Genomic DNA, 20,376 nt, shown 5'->3' on the forward strand with positions numbered 1-20,376 from the left:
CACTCGCAGCACTTTCTCCAGTGGACCCATTTTCTATGCATCCGCCTTTGCAAGTGTCAGCTCTCTGCAGAGATTCTTTCTGGCTTCTCTGAAAGTCTTCTGTTTTTCCAACTTATGACTTTGGTTCATGTAACTTTCCCTACTGTCAAAGGTACATAGCTGAAAAGAGTAAGGGGTATTTAACTGAAGAGTGACAGCTCAAAGGTGAGCGATTGGATTCCAGATTTTGTATAATTCTGAGACAGTTTATGCTCATCGTTCTTCAGTCTAAACATCACAGTAAAATTGTAGATGCCCTTAAACCTTTTTATGGGCTACAGAGTATCTCTAAAGTAAAAGAAAACACAAAAAGTACTTCTTTATAGAACAATTCTCCCTTTATGCTCCAAAAGCTGTGTAGGTATGATTAAATGTAACAGAGCTAGGTAAAACGGATCCCACATTTGGAGCAGGGTGCTGTATTTGCCTTCAGCCAATATTTTGGAAAAATCCGATGTCAGTTTAGAGGCTGATATTAAACCAATCCCTACAAATTCAGTGGAAGGCAGCTGCAGAAATCTCACGAAAAAAGCCAGTCATTTTGTGCAAGGGCATCTAAGTGGGTATCAGCACATGGTGGTAAACTAGCCAATCAGTTTGCGTATTTGAGTGGAGTTTCAGAAGATAATTGCTTCATTTCCAGGTCGGTCTAGCTCACCACTTGACCTTGGACTAATTGCTTAATCTCTCTTGGCTTCAGGTTTTCTATCTTGAAAGCAAGAATAGTAATAACTTGCAGCTACCTATCTCATCCGGGTATTGAGTGGATTAATGGGGTCATGTTTGTAAGGTCCTGGAAAATTCTCCAGAGAGAAAGTTCTACCACTTTTTTGTTTCTGGCTGGTAGCATTTTAGAGCTATGGATGGGAAGGACTGCATTGAGTGGGGTCATGACTGCAGATGGTTCTCTGCTGCCTTCTAACTAAAGAATGGACACCTTTCGAAAGCACAGCCTTTCATTACTATAAAATCTCTGATTTTCTTTTGTTCATGCAACAATCTGGAACTCCTGCGGAAAACCAGATTCTCCCCTCTATCTAAACAGTCCATGGAACTCTGAGGAAGGCACTGTGATCTCATGAGCCACGGGAAACTACTCAGAATATTTCTGCTCCAGTCAATACCTAGATTGACTTCTGGGGTGGGAAGGACTTGGGCTGAGTCCTATCTCTGCCAGTTCTTGGCTGGGGGACCCTGAGCAAATCTCTTGGCCCTCCTGTCCTCCTGGGCTGTTGGGAGCACCACTTGTAGATGTCTGACACGTGGTCGGCTCTCAGGAAAAATTACCTACATTAACAGTAAGTGTCACAGTACCTGCGTGTACTCTCTAGTCCCACAAAGAATGGCGATGAGAACTAGTCTTTCATTAGCCCAAACCAGAGCCGTGGCTAGCCATTAACAATACCCTCATTTTGCAAGCACTGTAGATTTGGGAAAATGGCAATTTGAAAGGAAACAACTCTGCGTCAGAGATTTATCCAAATCCCCATCGTATATTTTGCTACCGATCTAGCCCAACCCCCTGACTTCCCGGGGGTGACATGAAGAGTAGCTCTGAATAACAGGCATTTACTGAAAACGAGCTACATGCCAGGCATTGTGCTAACACTGTGCATAGCCTTTCTCACGTAATAGTCACAAGGTAGGGACTGTCAATAATCCCTTTTACAGAGGGGGGACCGTGAGGTCTAGTGAGGTGAAGTTATCCAGCACCACACGGTTATTAAACGGAGAAGCCAGATTGCAGTCTTCGCTCTGACTCCAGAGTCCTGTTCTAACCCAGTTCTGTCCAACGGAAAACAATGTGAGCCATGGATGTAATTTTAAATTTGCAAATAGCCATATTTTTTTAAAAAAGGAAGAAAAAAGCTGGAGAAATTAATTTCAATAGTATGTCTTTAATCCAAAATATTTGAGAATACCATCATTCCAACAGTCAATATAGAGATTATTTTTAAAGGATTTATTTATTTATTTTTGAGAGAGAGAGAGACATAGAGAGAGAGAGACAGAGAGAGAGAAAGCGAGCTCACACAGCAGGAGGGGCAGAGGGAGAAGGAGAGAAAGAATATCAAGCAGACCCCGCATGGAACATGGAGCCGGACCTGAGGCTCGATCCCACCACCCTGAGATCATGACCTGAGCCAAACCAAAAGCGGGACACTTAACCGACTGAGCCACCCAGATGCCCCATATAGAGATTATTAATAAGAAATTTACCACCTTTTTCTGTTTTCGTACTAAAGCTTTGAAAGTTAGTTTATATTTGCACTTACAGCCTGTCTTAATTTGGACTAGCCACCTTTCAAGCACTCAACAGCCACTGTCACTCGTGACCACTGTACTGGACAGCATAGCTCTAACCATTGCACCATCATTCCGGAGTCTTTGAAGTTGTTATCAACCAGGGTTCCCCAACTGTATTTACCGAGGATGCAAATCATAGATTTTCCAGTTCGAACAGAGGTAATAAAAAGGGAGAGATTTAGAAGTGTAGTGGGATTTCAGCACATTATTCTTTATATTCTCTGTTTATCAAACACTTCACTCTCAAAGAATAGCTCTTTTCTAGAACAACTTGCTATCTGAGCTTTATCTTTGTCATGTATAATATGTGTACTTACATAAGCTGGTACAAAGAAAAAACTGTTAACTGACTGGATGAATGAATGAATGAATGAATGAATGAATGAATGAATGAATCCAGTGCCATAAAAGAGGATGGGCTCTTGTGCAGGGAAATGTGTAGGCAAGATCTTCATCTAATTTTGGCCCACCTCTGTAGCCCTGCCTGTGGAACGGTGCCAGGTATCAAGAGGCTTGCAAGAAGCATTTTCTGGTGGAATATATTGATGAATCCACATGGAGAAAGTAGGTATTTAAAATTGTATTCCTAACGGACATAGGGAATCTAAAATCCTTTCTCTGTCCCATGTATTTGGATTTTAAGACCCCAAATCAAGCCCCAATGGATATAGCTTATTTAAACCAGTTCATTTATTTATGTTTCCAAATGAAGTAGCATCAGAGAGACCAGAGGAATCAAGAGTCTACTTTAAAAGACAGTTGCTGACTTTCCACTGATTGTCCCAAGGATGTCAGAGCCAGATGTTCTACAGATGTAAGTACAGGTCACAGGCTGCATCATCCATGATTCAGCTGCAGTGTTCTGTCTCCAAGAGAACCCCTCACATACTCTCTTCCTGGCTTAGACCTCACTGGCTTATCCTCAAAGTGCTCTCGAGATTCCTGCCTGGCCCATCTATCAATTCACCTCCCACTCCAAGCCATCCATACATTAGCGGGGACTCCTCAGGGTTTTTCCGGGCTGACAAGATGCTCCATCTCAAGGGGCCTGAAGATGGTGTTAGGGCAAGTCCCCTTTAGATTCCGGAGGGCTGGTCCAAACCCAGCACGGAATGAACTGGGTTTTTGTCCTTTAACCGTAAAGCTGACTTTGCTTTCTTCACTTAAGCATGAATTTCCCTAAAACGACTGACCATTATTGTATTGGTAAGACTTTTTGAATTGCAAGTGATACAACTCTACTTAAACTGATTTCAGGAAGGAAAGGTGAGGAGGGTTATATGGACTTCAGGCACGGCTGGATCCAAGGGCTCCCCGGGTCAGGCTAATGTCTTTCCTCCATGTCTGGGCTCCGCTTACTTCTTTGTTATCTTCATTTTCCACGATGCTTCCCGAGCCCTCACCCAGAAACTGCCTTTACGGCCAACCAGGGCAGCAACCTCCAGGGAAGGTCACTTCTCCTACTGCATGGTGGCCAAGACACAATCCTGAGACCATCTCTCATTGGTCTAATCTGTGTCACATGACTCCTCTCCAACGGGCCATGGGGCCATGGTCGAGTCACAGACCCATGCCTTGATTTAGACGGTGGACTCATCTGGCCTGGAAGGAGAGTAACGATGCATCCTTAAAGGAGAAGCAGGTGTTCTTACTGGGGGGAATCGAAGCTGGACAGGCCAACGCTCTAAGCATCGAGACTAGGGGCCCTATCTCTGGACATAATCCTTGGTCTCTTCTCTTTGGTATTGTGTCGGCTTTGTTCTCCTTGCTCTGTCTCCCACATACCTTATTGTGTAGCACTAGTAAGCGTTATGCTCCTCAGCATTATTGCAGGTGCCTGGGTATCCCGCTTTAGTGTGAGCCCCTGAGAGCAGGGACCATGGCTCATTCATTTCTGCATCTCCAACGCTTAGCGTAATTCCTGGCACACAGTAGGTAATTGGGGAAAGTTTGCCAAAAAAGGAAGAAAAAAATGAACCATCTGGGAATCAAATGGCCTGAGTGAAAACTCTTCATCATGAACAGTGACATTTGGAAGCAAGCTGAAGAATGCACCATTGTGAGACTGCTCCGGAAAAAAAAGCAATCTAATTTTGGCCTTGTGACCACTTCATCGGGTCCATGGCAACATGCAGTGATTACAATTTTGATGTGAATATGGGTGTTTGATCCTCTAGACAAAGAGCAGAGGGCAGATATAATCCTTTCTCGCTGCTCTTCTGGGAGAATTGACTCAGCACATTTTGCCTCATTTCCGTCTTCATCCCTCTCATTCTTCCCACCTCCCTCTCCTCTGCTTTCTTCCCTCTGTCTTGCCTCTTCTTTTTCCAGCTCTACCTTCTGCTTTTGCCCCGAGGAATCAGGGCTTGAGTTTCAGTCCTGGCTATGTATCGTGGGGCAAGTTGTTTCACCTATCCAAGCTTACTTTCCCTGTCTGTGACATTAAGATCATAACTAATGATCATAATAGCCATTACTATTATCCAGGTCAAGTTTGATGGTATTATTATTATTATAAAATGCACAGCACAGACTAGAGCAAGTGCTTTAGGAGAGAAGCAGGGTGGCGGGGGCAGAGATTCCATTTCTGTGGGGTGGTCAAGATTGTGAAAAAGAGACTTTGGTTACGAATTCACTCAATTTCAAACCACCCTCCCACACAGAGGCCAATATGCCTCTGCTCTCCGAGCCTCCTATCCGATGACAGTATTTGGGGTCCTTGGCCATGATGTGGCTACAGAGCATTTGTCTCCTGATGGTGACCCACTGGATCAGAATCAACCGCTCTCTCCTGCTGGATGCCCCCTCCCCCGGGACTTCTAGGGTAGCCAGCTGGCACAGGGAGGAATTCCTCATGTTGACCTCGGTTCTTAAGCCCTTTAAGCCCTGTTCCAAACACACTAAGAAGCCACAGGCCCAATGACATCACCCAAGTAGCAATAACATCCAGGATGTGTTTACACATTTTGTGGGCTTCCATCTCACCCATTCACTTGAGCCTTTTTTCTAGAACCTATTAAGGTCTAGCACTTAAAGTGCTCAACAATTATCTGTTGCCTACACTGGACAAACCAATATGATCTGGCACATACAATACTAATTTGAGAAATGAATCAATTATGATGTGCCATAAATGCTTACAAAATGAATGATGAATGATCCGCAGTAGAAAATCCACGGATATGTGTTGAATGAACAAACAACAGAGCGAATGAATGAATGAATGCATGCGTGAATGAACACCCTAACGGTCATGCCATAGGCATGTGGTAAGCTGCTCTTCTATTTATTTTCTGTAGCTGTAATTTAGTCCTGAGAAACTGACTCTAAATTTATAATCTTTTATTTTCTGTTGTTGAATTTTGAAATAGATACTGCTATCAGTATGGATTGAATTCCGTTTTCAGCTAGCAAAAAGATATTTTCAAACATCCTTGAATTGAGCATGCAGAACCAGGGAGGGATGGTGCCTATGCCCCCACTAATCTCTGTTATGACATATCTGCATGACGGAGAGGATCACGCTCCTGGGCTGAGAAGAAGAGGATTGTCCACGAACAACATGTGAGTGGAGCCATCGTGTTCCTGTATATACTCAGTAGATATATGTACAGGCTGGAATAGGTAAATTTAATCCTTTGCCATTATTCATTTCACTTCCCTGAATTCTGTGGTATTTCCAAGGAGTGACTGCTTTTCTTCTGGGTTAAGTAGAAATCTTTGCTTAAGTCAAAACCACTTACTTTAAATACATTCAGTGACATTGGGATCTTTTGCCCTGAGAGTGTTTCTCATGTTTTTCAAAGTCAATGAATTGTCACTTGACCTTATGGACACTTATAGATCACTGAATTAAGGATTAAATTGAGTACAGTAAAGAAGCTTTTATCTGAAATTCACTGATATATTGAGACCGATTTGGGAAGTCATAACAGTGTCACTTTATTAAACACTGAAGATTATAACGGCAAAGTATACAAAATTAAAAGGACTTGGGCTTTAATTCTGCTAGTTAGAATGATTTGCGGTCTCTTTTAAGGAGGTCAAGAATATTTGCATAGAAGAAAAAATCATATCAGAGTAACTCCAGTTAAAATTCAATCAGATGTGAAAGTGCTGTAAGTCAGAACAGTCTTGAAAAGTTAAAAATGCCCTCAGCTTCCTAGATGGTTCATGCAGAGCTTGGCATCAGGAAGACAAGTAACTGAACAATGATGAAACTCTGTTTTGTTTTGTTTTTTAATTTAGATATTTTGCTATTACGTTTCTCTCCCTTAAAAATTTTCTCCATCATCGGTTTGATATTAGAATGTGTCACACAGCTGAACTTAACAGAGAGAAACGTTCATATCCTTTTTTTTTTTTAAAGATTTTATTTATTTATTCATGAGAGAGAGAGGCAGAGACCTACAGAGAGGAGAAGCAGAGGGAGAGCCCTATGTGGGACTCGATCCCAGGATCCGGGGATCACTCCCTGAGCCAAAGGCAGAATCTCAACCACTGAGCCACCCAGGCGTCCTGAGATGTTCATATTCTTACATAGTTTTGAAATGCCAGGATGTATGTACTTTCTTCTTTGGGCAAAATCTGCTTTCACACTCATCCAAATGTGTCCTGGTGGTAGGCTTTCCAGGTTGTCGTGAAAGAGAGACTGTTCATTGCTTCTCATCTGGAAAGGATAGATCTGATCTATATTAGAATCTAGTTAGAACCAAATCTGCTCATTATCTAGATGCTGTCTAATGAGATTTTATTTGTCTGCCAGCCAGTTTCATGGCCTGCCCAAGTCCGAAGAGTTTGAAAAATAATTACAATTCTTTAGATTCCCCCCTTCCAGTGAAAGGAACTTAGTTGAAGAGTTTACAAACATGATTTTATACCCAGGAGTGTGACTGGATAATGGGTTGTTTGGGAACAAGAGTAATAATGAGAATACTAAATCAGATTTCCAAATCCCAACACACAGATTTAGGTACATGATATTGAAAATTGTGGACAATAAATAAGCAAAATAAGACAAAATGAAAATTCCAGCATTTTTTCCTGTCTCTCATGTGAGAAAATCAGCTTCTTTCATGTTAGTAAATGGACTTGTGTCCCCCCAGAAATGGTTACTCTGTGTTCTAAACCCAGTATCTAGATGCCCAGTGGCCCATATTGAGCATGCATGGAATGGATAGCAAGATTGAGTATTCCAGTTGTATTTTATGAAAAAAAAATGCCAGTTGAGAGAAAACTTTCCAGAAGAAACAGTATGACAAGAGGGAGAGGAATAGGAGACTGTCTTTCTTCAGAGGAAAACTATTTCTCTTATCAGACTCTTTCCACTTAAAGTAAGCCTTATGTGGGAGAGGCCAGAGAAAAAAGTGTGGGCACATTTAGGAAAGCAGGGAGACACTTGTTAAAAAAAATAGTTTCCCTTTCTTTATAGGTAGATAAAATATGGTGGTTAAGCCCCTGCTATTTAGAGTCAGATTACCAGGGCTCAAGCTCTCGCTTAGTGGTTAAATGTCTAAAGGCATGATCATTCATTCATCTATCTATCCATCCATTCATTCATTCATTTATTCTGAGCACTTTCTCTGTGCCAGTTACAAGAGGCTATAGGTTTGAACGATACAGGATCCCTGCTCTCCTGGAGTGGACATTCTCTTGAGGGGAAAACAGAAAATAAATAAATAAACATGCATGCAAATGAAATCAGATACTTTTATAGATCAGGATGAAAAAAGAAAATTATACAGAGGATCATCAGCAGGGGAGCAGGGCCTATGTTAGTTTAATATGTATACTGAGGTGGTGACCTGAATGGGGGGGAAGTACCCAGATGCAAGGAACAGCTTTTCAGGCAGAGGGAACAGCATAGGCAAAGCGTGTGTTCTGATGAGCCTGGCAGGTGGGTGGGGACTGGTTTCGACTATATCTGGTAATCTAGGGAGTCCTTGAATGGCTTTAAGCAGGGGAATGATACAATCTGAGCTGTGCTAGTGAGAGACCGACCTCAGGTCCTGACCCATGGTGTCAGGGATAACTCAGGAGGAGCACCAGACCCAACTCTTTTCAGAGAACAGGGAAATCACAGGACACCGCCCCACATGAGGTCAGAATGCAAGGTGGATTGCTGAGTATGGACACAGTGGTTCCTGATGGTGGTGGTGGAGCGAGGGCAGGGAGGTCACAGCTTCGTTGGAAGCCGATTAACAAGACAGCTCCGTCAAACTGGACTTCAGCCAGGCTGGTTGGTGGGGCCGATTCTGCTGGTATTCCTGTTTGGGGCTTAGTGGAGTGAACTCAGAAGCTTTCGGGAAAGACTCTTTCCACTTAAAGTATGCTTTGTATGGAGAGGCTCAGGAGGAAAGTGTGGGCACACTTGGAGAACTAGGGAGACACCTTTTAAAAACTAGTTTTGTCCTTATCTCTAGGGAGATAAAGTATGGTCGTTAAGCCTCTGTTACTTAGAGTCAGATTACCAGGGTTCATACCCCGGGGTTTGGACACAAAAACAGCTTGAGTTTATAGAAATTGTGACCTCTTTGAACCCTTCCTCTTTTCCGTATCATGCAGATAATAATAGGATTTACCTTATGAAGTAGTAAGGACGAAACACATCAATGAATATTAAGAGTTCAAGCAGGCTGGCATCTGGCACATAGTAAGAGCTCCAACAATGTTACCAGCGATTATTACTATTACTCATTATTATGACAGGCATTTATCAGCCTCATACTTATGAGCTGTATCACACAGACACTACAGATAATCGTATGACACAGTTCTCTTCTTTTCCTGGACCCCTGCCCCTACCCTCCTGAGGCAACTCATTTGTCTCCAGATTTAACCCAGGAACTCAGGGACCTAGTATTGAAATAATCACAACAGCTATTGCCACGGCCAGAGGCTGGACCAAAAAGCCTTTGGAACATTACCCCAATTGTCAGAACACCTTAATATATTCCATTTTACAGGTGAGAAAATCGAGGCTCAGAAGGGGAAGTGACCATGCAGTCAGCAAGAGGCAGAGCTGGTATTCAGATCTGATTTTTTGACCCTAATGTCCCTTAAAACTAAAAGAAGAAAGAAGAAAGAAGAAGAAAGAAGAAGAAAGAAGAAGAAGAAGAAGAAGAAGAAGAAGAAGAAGAAGAAGAAGAAGAAGAAGAAGAGGAAGAAGAAAGAAGGAGAAAGAAGAAATGAACAAACGAAAAGCATCTATTGAGACCCCCCAAAAGCATCATTGATGATAAAAATAAAGAGGGCTCTCAGTGAGGGAGCACAGCACTAGGAGAGCTTGAGTCAGTCCAGTGTCCAAACACGTCCTCGAACCTGAAGGGAGCCCCTGTCCCCCCCACCAGCCCGGTGGCTGGGGCATCACAATGTGATGTACTACGTTGACTGTGGCCATGTGGTGGTGAGGAAGCCCCCGGCCCCCTTCCGGCTCCTTTGTCCCGTTTAGTGCTCCATCTGTGGGCCCCTCGCAGGCAGCCTGGCTGGTCTTGACTCTGAGGTGAAGGAGTAAACATCTTGGGGTGCTTTATTAGTTTATTTCAGAAGATGGAGCCTGTTTGTCCCTGGGGCCCATCCCTCTTTTATGGCCTCCAGCCCTCCTTAACAAATTCTAGTGACTGGAGAGAAAACCGCTTTCTACGGTGGATCATTAAAACACCACCATAAACCCAGGGCCATAAAATATTATTTGCCAGGCATAAAAGGGGGGTAGATTTTCCCAGAATGACAACCCAGGCCCTCTTTCTCCCACTGGGAAAGGCGGCACAGGGATGCGATCGTTCATAAATTCCTTATCTTGCGCTCCGTTTTGTGAACTAACCCTGTTGGGAGAGCAGCCAAGAATATTGATTTATTTGTTCCACGGACTCAAAAGCATTTTTAATGAGTGGAGCGTCGTGATGCCTTGCCAGCGTGTCTGCAGATGACTCAATCTGAGTGCACACACCCAGATGCACACGGGCTGCAAGGGGAGTTCGACAGACTGGGGGTCTACGGAACAAGAACCTTTAGGTGAAATTGGCGGGGGGCGCATGGGTTTCCCTCCTTTCAATCTGCTCACCTCCTAGCCGGGTCCATCAATACCCTGAGAGGTACTGGCTCTTACAATGGAGCCTGGTTTTCCAGAGAAGCACCCCTGGACTGAAGGCTTAGAGTGGATTTCTAGTTGGTTCCCTGTGACATCTTTCTCTGGAAATAATCCTTTCATCCATTCATGCATTCATCTGGTCATTGAACAAATATCTTGGAGCCCCTACTAGGTGCCACGCGGTGCTCTGAGTGCTAGTGTCCGAGCCGAGAAAGATACTGTTACGGAGCTTACTGCCTCGGTGTGGGGTGAAACCCGAGCGCACCCATTATTAGTCTGTTCAGATAAAATTCGCAATCCCATATCTGAAGTCTTTGGGGCCAGATCAGTCAGAGATTTCAGAACTTTTTGGAATGATGAAATGGGGGCATATAATTATTTAGTTTGCAAATGGCTCCGGTGACATCTGTAGAAGTACCCAGTAACTCAGTGCTGTTCATATTTCTTCAATGAAAAGTGTGACTATTCACCGCAACGGGAATAAATCAAGACTATAAACGGTCTTGTCACATGAGGTCCGGTTCTGCCACTAAAGGAGTCTGAAAACTTCTGTTTTCAGAGCTGCTTTTTGAAGAGCGCATATGGAGTGCCTGGTAAGTGACCCACGCTGAGTACTCCATGACCCTCGCTGTCCTTTCTTGCCACGTGCCTGATTTTCAAGGTCATCCATTTCCTTTTCACTGCACCCCTGCCACAGGTCATTATATTTCTCTGTCTTGTTTGTGTGTGTGTGTGTGTGTGTGTGTGTGTGTTTATATGTGTATTTAAGAGGATCTTGAGGCACTGAGAGGCTAAATGACTTGTCCGAGATCTGACAGCTAGAAAATAGCCCAGGAGGACTGGAACTTCAGAGTCTGCCCTCAACCACTACCTAACACCACCTTCCTCTAGACGAAAGACAGCAAAGCAGGAAATAAGAACATTTGAGGCTGTGTCTACATAAGCAACAGCAACCAGGGAAAAGCAGGCAAAAATCCAGATAATCCCGAGTTTGGCAGATTTTAGAAAAAGGTGTGTGTTGGGTAGCCAGTGTTTCTGGACAGACTATAGGGGTGGGAGCAAGTTAACAGCCCTTCTCTTTTAGCAAGAAGATCATCTCTGTGGGCTCAGGGACACTCAGGCATGGAGCCGCTCCTGCACCCTTGGAGAGCTCCATTCTTGAACAAGACATGTCCTGCCACTTCCCAGGCCCTTCACGTGTGAGCCCCGCGGGCTGAACTGCTGCCCCTGGGCATCGCTGGGTTGCCCTCCCAGGAGACACAAGCGCTCCTCTGGCCAGGTGGACCTCGGAAGGCAGTTGCTGGTCAAAGCCAAAAAGCAAGAGAGGGAGCTGCAGAGGGGCCCGCCAAGGGGCGGTTCTGCAGGCACAGACCCCCGCACACTTAGACCCTCCCCTCCAACTGGCAGATCTCAGACTAGATTGGAAAAGTGGAAAATGCCCACAGGTCATCATTAAGTGGTCAAGGCCTAAAGAATGTGAGGAGACATGGGACTCCTGAGATGAAGAGGAGATGTTTCAAGAGCAGCTTTGATGACCTTGGGCTCCCCTCCTTAAGGTTTCCTGCACCCCTGGCTACAGAAAGCAAGGCCAGAGGGAGAAAGCTATCTCTTGCTGGTCCTGGGAAGCCCACGCTGCCATTTGGGGGCGCATAGCAAAAGGAGGCCAGGGCCAGGGAGGAGTCCCCTCAGCCGAGACAAGTAAGGTCCAGGAAGGGGCTGCGAAGGGTGGGACAGGATCTCTGGGAGCCTTTCCCCCACCCCGCACGACCTGGGGTGGTTCCATTGGAAGAACAAAACAAAACAGCCACCCCCAAAGTACCCAGGCCGAGGAGTTTTCGCCTTAAGGTCAAGTGCATGCTGCTGGATGGCGGAAATTGAATCCCGTGTGTGTGTGTGTGTGTGTGTGTGTGTGTGTGTGTGTGTGTGTGTGTGTCCCCTCCACCTCACATGTCTGGAAGATGGGGAGGAAGGAGAACAAGAGTTGTGCTCCAGTCTGAGGCATGGTTTGGGAGTGGCGTCCCTGTCCTGCAGGACTTGGGGGGGCACACATCCCCCAACCGCGTCCCTGCAGGGACAACCACAGGTGTCTGCAAGTGTCTAGAAGTTCCAGCGCCTGGAATCGGGTTTTGCGGAGGTTTTGCGGAACTTCGCAAGCTTCTCACCTGGGGGCACCCGCCTAGATCCACCGCGCAGCACCACACGTCGCGTCCGGGTGCGCTGGGTCGCAGCCAGGGGCTGAATCGCGCCCCAGGACCCAAACCTACTGCCCTGGGGCGGTGCAGGGTGTGCGCGTCTCCCCTGTTGTCCGGCCCCGGGCTTAGGGACCCTTCCTCAGGGGTGAGGACGGGGTGGAGGTCCTCCCAGAGGTTCGGTGCTCGGGCAGCGGCCCCCCCCCCGGCAGCCCCCAGTAGGAGCAGCCCGGGACAGGCAAGCCAAGGGGTGCAGACCGGGAAGTTGGGGTTCAGCCTCCCGAGGGTCTGCGGCTTTGGACGATCGCAGACAGCGGGGCGGCGGGCGGGCAGCGGCTGCGGAGTGCACCTCTCCCTTCCAGCAGATGCCTGGGGGATGGGGCGCCCAGAGAAGGGGGCTCGAGCAGGGAGCCTACTCCACCCCCCCTGCACCCCAGCCGTGGTACGGCTTTAAAATCCTGCGGAGTTTGTCATAGGCCGGCCTCACCACGCATGCGCATAGGCGAAGTTGAGTTTTTTTTTTTTCTCTTTCTTTTCTCCCCCCTTCCCTCTCTTTCCAGCCGCCTTTGGTTCTGCAACTTAAAAAAAAAAAAAAAGAAAAAAATTTTTTTTTTTTTTTTTGAACAGCAGGGGAAAGCGGAGTCCGGAGAGAGGGAGAGAGTGAGGCGGTTGGCTAGGAGGGCCGGGGGGTGGGGGGTCGCGGTCCCCGCGGTCCCCGCGGTCGGTCAGTCTGTCTGGCGGGCGCAGGATCGCGTGGAAGGCTGCAGCGAGCTCCGGGGCGCCGCCTCCGCCGCCCAGAGTCCGCTTCGGGGCGGCCGCCGCCGAGCCAGCTCCTCCCGCCGCCGCCGCCTGCTCGCCCGCCCTCGGCCCCGGCGCCAAGCGAGGAGGTGGGCGGCCGCGCCGGCCATGGAGCGCCGCAGCTGAGCCGCCGCCGCGGGGCCCCGGGCCCTCGCCCCTCCCCAGCCCGCGCCCGGGGCGCCCCGCGCCTGGGAAGGCGGGGAAAGACGGGGACTAACCCGGAGAGAGAGAGGAGGGAGCGGGGAGGGGGGAGCCCGCGCCTCCCCTGGGGCCGTCGCCCACCGCCCGCCGCCCCCGAAGCCGCCGCGCGCCGAGCTTTCGAGGGACGACTCTGCACCCATTTCGCGCCCCTCCTCTTATTTTTTATTTTTATTTCTTTTGCCAAAACCCTAAAATGAAAGGACAAAAGTTGGCGCTGACTCTCGTACTCCGGATGGCGACTTGTGCGTTTCCAGCGGCATCTCCCGGAGAAAAAGCCGTGCGCGCCTGATTGTTCCGTGGCCCCAAAGCTCCAGTGTGTGTGTGTGCGTGCGTGTGCGTGGGGGGGGGCGGGTGTGTATCTGTGTGTGTACACAGACGTCCGCACACTCACTCGCGGCCGCAGGAGCAGCGCCGGGAAGCAGACGCTTCGGCCCCAGACTCGGAGAGGAGGAGCTGCAGCGCAGGAGGCGTGAGCCGCGGGGAGTTCGGCACGATCCGCCGTGTGAATGGACCGGGGGCACCTGGGCGCGCGGATCGCCCCCGCCCCCGCCCCGGGCCAGCGCTGAGGACTGGGGCATTTTTTTCACCCTCTTGTGAAGAATTTTTTTTTTTTTATTATTTGTTGTAAAGTCTTTTGCACAATCACGCCCACATTTGGGGTTGGAAAGCCCTAATTACCGCCGTCGCTGATGGACGTTGGAGAGGGAGCGCCTCGCCGCGGAACAGTCGCCTGCACGCCCTCGCCGGACCCGCGGCTCCCTCGTTGCGCGCCGGCCCGGCTCTGCCCCTGCGGCCGGCCCGCGGGCTCCGGCGCCCCCTCGGCCCCCGGGCGCACCCCGGCGCTGCTGCGGCTCGGGCCCCCGGGCTCGGGCGCCAGGGACCGCTTCGCCACCGATTTCCTGCGCCTGCCGGACGCGCCCCGGAGGAGCCCGCCGCTCCGCGCCGGATCGTCCCCCCGGGCTTAACCCGGCCGCTCCGCTCGGATTCCTCGGCTGCCCTCGCTCCGGTGGCGACTTCCTCCCCGCGGCCGCGTCCCCTCCCCCTCGCCATGAAGGTAGGTGTTCTGCGCGCTGCCGACGCTCGCCACTTTTTTTTTTTTTCCTCCCCTCTTTGCATTTTTTCTTTTGGAAGTTAACTGGACCCCCCCCCCCAGCACGCACACACACACACACACACACACACACACACACACACCCCTCTCCCTATACCTCCATCTCTCCTACCGCCTCCAGGAGCTGAACTCCATAGCCGAGCTGGCAGGGACCCCCATCCCTTCGCCCACCGCCCCCCTCGCGCACCGCCTGCGTCTCTCGGGACACCTCTCCTCCCGCTAAAAGTCACTGCAGACCTAGACTTTGGAGAAAAAGGGAGGATAAGCAAGGGCAGAACCCCCGAGAGCGGTTCACAGATGATCTTCTTTTTGCCCGGAGGAACACCAGTGTCATTTACTAGGTATATTTCAGGAACAGGATAATGATTCAATTCAACAAATATTTATGAAGCGCCCACTGCGCGGGCACCGAGAGGGTGTGTGGCCGGGGCTCGGGAAGGGGAGGAGGACTCCCTGGCTGGGAGACCGGGCAGCAGGAGCCGACACCCCGGAGCGGTGCACCGCCCCCCTCTTCCCCGGTGCTCTGCGGCGGGAGGCCAGGTTGCAGCGCTGCGGGCCGTGTGCCTTTAAGAGCGCCTGGTGGGGGGCCAGCGCGCACCCCGGCGCGGGAGCCGGGTCGCGTTATTAGCATTATTAGCCGCCACTGGTGAGCTCGGCCCCGGGCCCGGGCGGTGGGGGCGGGGAGCGCTGGCAGCGGTGGCTCCAATCCGTCCGCCGGGAGAGCGCGCCCCGGCCCCCTGCGCCGAATCCGCCGCGTCCTTTGGAAACATTTGGGCCTCCGCTTTGGGAGAGCGGGCGAGGGGGGGGGGGGCAGTTTGTGAACTCTTGTTTGTTTTAATTGTCAGTTGTATGTTAAAGCCGAGTCACACACTCCGAGGGTCACCGGGAGTTCACTTTTGCGAGAAGTTAACATTTCTTCCTGCAATATAACTTGTTATTTTCCAAACAACTTCTCCGTCCTCCGAGCTTCGGTCCTTATTTCTACTCTTCTTGATCGTCTCTCATTTTACTTTAATAGAACGGTGAAGGTTGGAACTGGGATTAAGGGGTTTCCTAAAACAAACAAAATTCCTGCACGCCTTCCCAAAAAAGTCAAAAAATAAAAAAAAAAGAACCCCAAACCTGGAGACCCCGCGGCCTTGTTTTACTTTCCCAATTCCAGTTTGGCGTCGGGGCCCCTTCTCCTCTCCCGTTTTTAAATGGACAACCCGCTGATGAGAAGCCCCCTGGAGCCAGGGGTGGGATCGCACCTCCTCAGCCCCTGCTCTCCCGCCGGGGCTCACCGCTGCTCCAACCTGATATGGAGATTTCGTTTGTATACAGCGTCTGCCAGGGGAGCTCCGAGGGGGCAATGCTGAGAGCGCGCGAGCGGTGGAGACGCGGTGGAAACTGTGTCCGAGTGCGTAAATCCGTGCCCTCCGTGTTGTTGGGGGGGGGGGGGGCAAGGGGACGAAAGGGTCAGTTGTTCTCGGGCATTGGGCTTGCCAGCCCTAATCCCGCCGGGCCCACAAAGGAGGACCCTCTCCTGGAGGACTGGGCCGGGTGTCCCAGGCCTTTGCCTTTCCTCCCCCGAGCGCCCCGGCGCACAAGGGGTTAGCGCCGTGCGCTCGGAGCTCAGCTCTTCCCGCTGCCTTTCCATCCTCGCCGTGCGGTGCCGGCTGCCCCCTGTTGGCCGCCTCGAGGTAGGGCGCCTGGGAGTCTTGCTTGGGGCGGGCGGTCAGCTGCTCGCCTCTCCCTCCCACCTCTGGCTCAGCTCGTCCTTCCCGACCCCCAGGCCCTCCTCTCCCGGGAGGGCCCCTCCGAGGCCCCCGGAGGACAAGCTGCACTGCGCGGCCGCCGCAATACAGAAGGGGCAGGGGTCCGACCCAGCAAACGGGGCCCCGGCGAGTGGAAGGAAGGGCTTACCTCCTCCCCAGGGCGTAGGAACAGGAGCGTCGCCCTAGGAGGCCTAGGGTACGGCCTCGGCGCTCCCACCCGTGCTGTCTGTGGGAGACGAGTGTTGCTTTCTCTTTCTCGGCCTCAATTTCTTCTTCTATTAAAAAGTGGAGTTGAAACTGCCTCTGGACGGGGGGTGGGTTGAACTGATCTTTAATTTTCTTTCTCCTTCACTTTGCTCTTCCTCTGGCTGGAGCTGAGAGCCTGTCTTTGGAGTTAGCCTGTGTGAGGAAGGTGTAAGTGGTTGTGTGTGTGTGTCTGTGTGTGTGTGTGTGTCAGAGAGAGAAATAAAGTCTTGACGTCTGAAGAGACTTGTCTGGGGATGGAAGTGGGGGAGATAGGGAACAAAACCCGGCTCGGACACCATTCTTCCTTTGGAGACTCCCTTGTTTCCCGACCTGCTGTTCAGTCCTGAGCCCAGGCAATCCTTGCATTGATCTGGGCACAAGGAGCTCTCTCCACCTTAGAACTCTGTCTCTCTCCCAAAGCCCCCCCCCCCCCCCAACACACAAACAACACATAGGCAGCGCTGTAGACACAACAAAGCAGTGAGGGGCAGCCTCAGTCCCCCTGAGCCCAAGCTGGAGGCTTAGGGACGCCCTACCTCCTGGTCTGTTCCCCAAAAGCGAACCTCCCTCCCATCGGTGGCCCCAAGCTCATCCTCATCCGCTCGGCTTCTCTGCTGGCACTTCCTGCGGCAGGGCATCCCAGTTTTGTGGTTGCAGCCTTTATCTCCCACAATTTTCTCTGTTACTGTTACTCTTCTTTGGAGAGAGATCAGAGTGGGGAAAACAGTTTATTTCCCACCAAGAGCAGAGATTCTTGCAGTTTCCTATCCTTTTAGCCACCGTGATGAGCCCAGGTCGAACTCATTTTTGATTCCTTAGCTGGTCTCGCTCTTCATTTCCATTCTCCCAGACTTGGGGGGACCCTGGACGCAAAAAAGCCTAGTGGAAGGGGATGACCAGACTGAATGAGGTGTAGTACCAGTGAGTGAGGGTCAAGAATCTTCTTCCTGCCTTTGTGGAATTTCTCTTTAGGGGCCAGGGGGCTGAGGACTTGGGTGCAGCCTGCGCGCTCGGAGGCTTTCTGTGGCCTGGGAACCTCCTCCAACCAGAGTGATGGATTCCTCTCTTTCACCCCTCATCACCCTCAGTCCGCACCCCAATTGATGAAGGTTTTAGAACACCTTCAATCCACTGTGAAGGCTTTGTTGGAGAAACAGAATCCGCATCACTGCGTAGAGCTGCTCCGGCTTTGGAAACAGGGCGCTCCACTGCCCTACCCCCACCTCACCCCTCCCCTGCGCTAGAACCGCTCAAGTGCCCGCAATCCTCCTCCCCATCGCCTGCTGGGAACAGATCGTCAGGATCCCTACCTAAGTGGGCTTCTCGTGGCCCTGAAAGTGTTCGAAAACATTTAGCCCGTTCTTTGGTAAACTCAGCTTCTGCCCAGAACTTTTATTTCCACACACTCCCCTGTGTGACCATTCCAGGAGAGGTCTCATTTCATACCGTCTTTTCGGATCGGATCTCTTGGTGAACAGGCAGGGGTGTTTACCCTACAGAGTCTAAGTATTATTTATTAGGGAGTTCGCTGTGAGTTCTTTCAGCCCTTCAGACTTGTGGGGCCTTTTGGGGGGTTGCACGGGGATTGGAGCGGGAAGAGGGCCAAGGTGTTTCCGGGCAAGCACGCGGGGTTAAGTGGAGACGCGACTCGAAGGGCTCTCCTGCAGGATCCCCTTTGGGACGCCCCTGGCCTACCCCCAGTCTGGAGCTGGGGAGACCTGCGTCTGGGAGACCCAGAGGCCCACTCCCAGTTAGGAACGGGCGGACTCTCCCCGGGGTCATCGGGCCCAAAGTCGGTTCGGTTTGTGTGGCTTCGCCTCTAACAAAGAGATCCGCTGTAATCCGCCGAATCTGTTATCAATTTCTCCGCCGCCCGCGCCCCGCCCCGCGCGCCCCGCCCGTCGGGAAGCTCTGAAAGTGCGCGCGGCCAGCGGCAGCCTTCCCCGCCGGCGTCTCGGAAGCACGTCGGTGCGTGTGTGTCTGTGAATGCGTTTGAGTGTGTGAACGTGCAGCAGTGTGGTTGCGAGTGTGCGTGTGCGCGCGCGGCCCTGGCCGCCGAGGGGGAGAGTCGACTTTGCAGCCTGGGCCGCGCGCGAAGGCAGACCTCGCAGCGCACCCCCTCCCCTGGAGGAAACTTGACACTTCGGGCGGGGGTGGGGAGGGAGACCGAGCCTCCTCTCTCCGAGGCTGGGGAAACCCCAGGTTTCTACTCTCCGGGATGCGCCCCTCGCCTTGCGGCGTTTGGAGAAGGAGTGGGCCCAGGGCTCGGAGCCCTGGTTAGCGGGCGCGGGGACCGCACAAGCATTTCCTCTTGGAGAAGCCCGGAGCTCCCCTGGTCAAGGAGACCGCGGGCACGGGGGAGCCGTGGCACGCTCCTGGGCCCCAGCGCGCTTTCACGGCTGCCTGGGTCCCCTCAGCCCCTTCGCCCGCGCACGTTCCAGGCTCCTCTGCCGCCGGGAGGAGGCTCACCTTTCTCCCCCCCGCCCCCCCCCCCCCGGAGAAAGGGGCTCCCTCGGGGGCTGCGGGCGGCGCAGCGCGGCCGGGTCACGTTGATCAGAAACGTAAAAGGGGATTTTTTGGAAACCCGCTCCTCCCACCCGCACGCGCCACGGCCTCGCGCCCCCGCCGCCTACAGGTGGAGAAGTCCCCAGTGGGGAGGCACGGCCGCGAAAGCTTCCAGGGCCACCACCCCCTGCCCCTGGAAGCCCTCGCGGCGGGAGGCTGCGCCGCCGCGGCCCTTTGCGCCTTGGAACCCAGGGGCTCCGCGGCCGCGCGGGAGCCTGCGCATCCCCGGCCCCGCCGAGGGCGGACTCGCGCGCGCTGCGGCCTCTCCCTGCGCCCGCGCCGTTCCGGGCTCACCGAACCGCGTGTGAGCTGGGCCGGCCGGTGCGCCGAGGTGCTGCACGGCCAGACCCGCAGCGCCGCGATGGCCAAGGGGCCGCGACCCCAGACCCCGGACCTAAGGAAACGAGCCCCCCTTGGCTTCCTGTCCTCTTTCCCCGTGGCAGCTGTCAGGAGTGGGGGCAGCCGGGGGGCGGGAGTGACATGAGAAACCAGAATTCGCGGGAGGCCAGGGAAGGGATCCTGGATCCTCTCCCGGGACAGCGGGGGCTCGGACTCCTTTCTTCCCTCCGGGGTGCTGTCCCTTCTCTGGGGGGTACACTGGCTCGGAGGAGGAGGCCTCAGGCAGGGGAGAGGGCACTGTTTTCCCGCTTCCTTGGTTGGGAGAGCACATCTCTCTCGTTATCCCCGGTGCCCCCCGTCTCCAACCCCACCCCAATCTGGTGGAACAGTGTCCTAAGGAAACCCAGGCTGCCCTCCCGCCCCTCCCCACACCCTCTGGAAGCGGCTTCCCCCCCAGAGCGGCCTGTAAACTGATTAGGAAACATACGCTGTTAATTCCGAGCTGCATTTCCCAGCTGGGCACTCGCGCGCGCGCCGCTCCCCGGGGCCTCGCCCCCCACCCCTGCCCTTCCCTCCCGCGTCCTGCCCCCTCCCCACCCCCACCCACCCCCACCCCACCCCCGCGCCGGCCACCCCGCCTCCTCCGCAGCCGCCGGCGGCGTGCTCCACTCGCCTTCGCGCTCCTCTCGCCCATGGAATTAATTCCGGCTCCACTTGTTGCTCGGCCCAGGTCGG

At 52.0% G+C, this 20,376-nt stretch overlaps 1 protein-coding gene across 6 annotated transcripts in view; it reads left to right on the top strand.

Annotated features, from left to right (window-relative positions):
- The first annotated feature begins 1,150 nt into the window (after positions 1–1,150).
- Positions 1,151–20,376, top strand: part of WNT5A (Wnt family member 5A) — a 34,408-nt gene continuing 15,182 nt past the window's right edge. Inside the window, exons 1-5 of one of the 6 annotated variants that reach the window (XM_025456224.3) lie at positions 1,151–1,337; positions 2,318–2,505; positions 2,825–2,910; positions 3,059–3,160; positions 5,718–5,910. Coding sequence is in view for 1 of the 6 variants with exons in the window: in XM_025456223.3 (XP_025312008.1) it covers positions 14,672–14,677 (6 nt within the window). In the remaining 5 variants the exon portion in view is untranslated. Of the gene's footprint in view, positions 1,338–2,317; positions 2,506–2,824; positions 2,911–3,058; positions 3,161–5,717; positions 5,911–13,258; positions 14,678–14,750; positions 15,076–20,279; positions 20,372–20,376 lie in introns of those variants that run through there. The other 5 variants (XM_025456225.3, XM_025456226.3, XM_025456223.3 and 2 more) reach the window with 5 other exon arrangements.

Source organism: Canis lupus, chromosome 20, assembly GCF_003254725.2.
Source record: "Canis lupus dingo isolate Sandy chromosome 20, ASM325472v2, whole genome shotgun sequence".
Taxonomy (NCBI): Eukaryota; Metazoa; Chordata; class Mammalia; order Carnivora; family Canidae; genus Canis; species Canis lupus.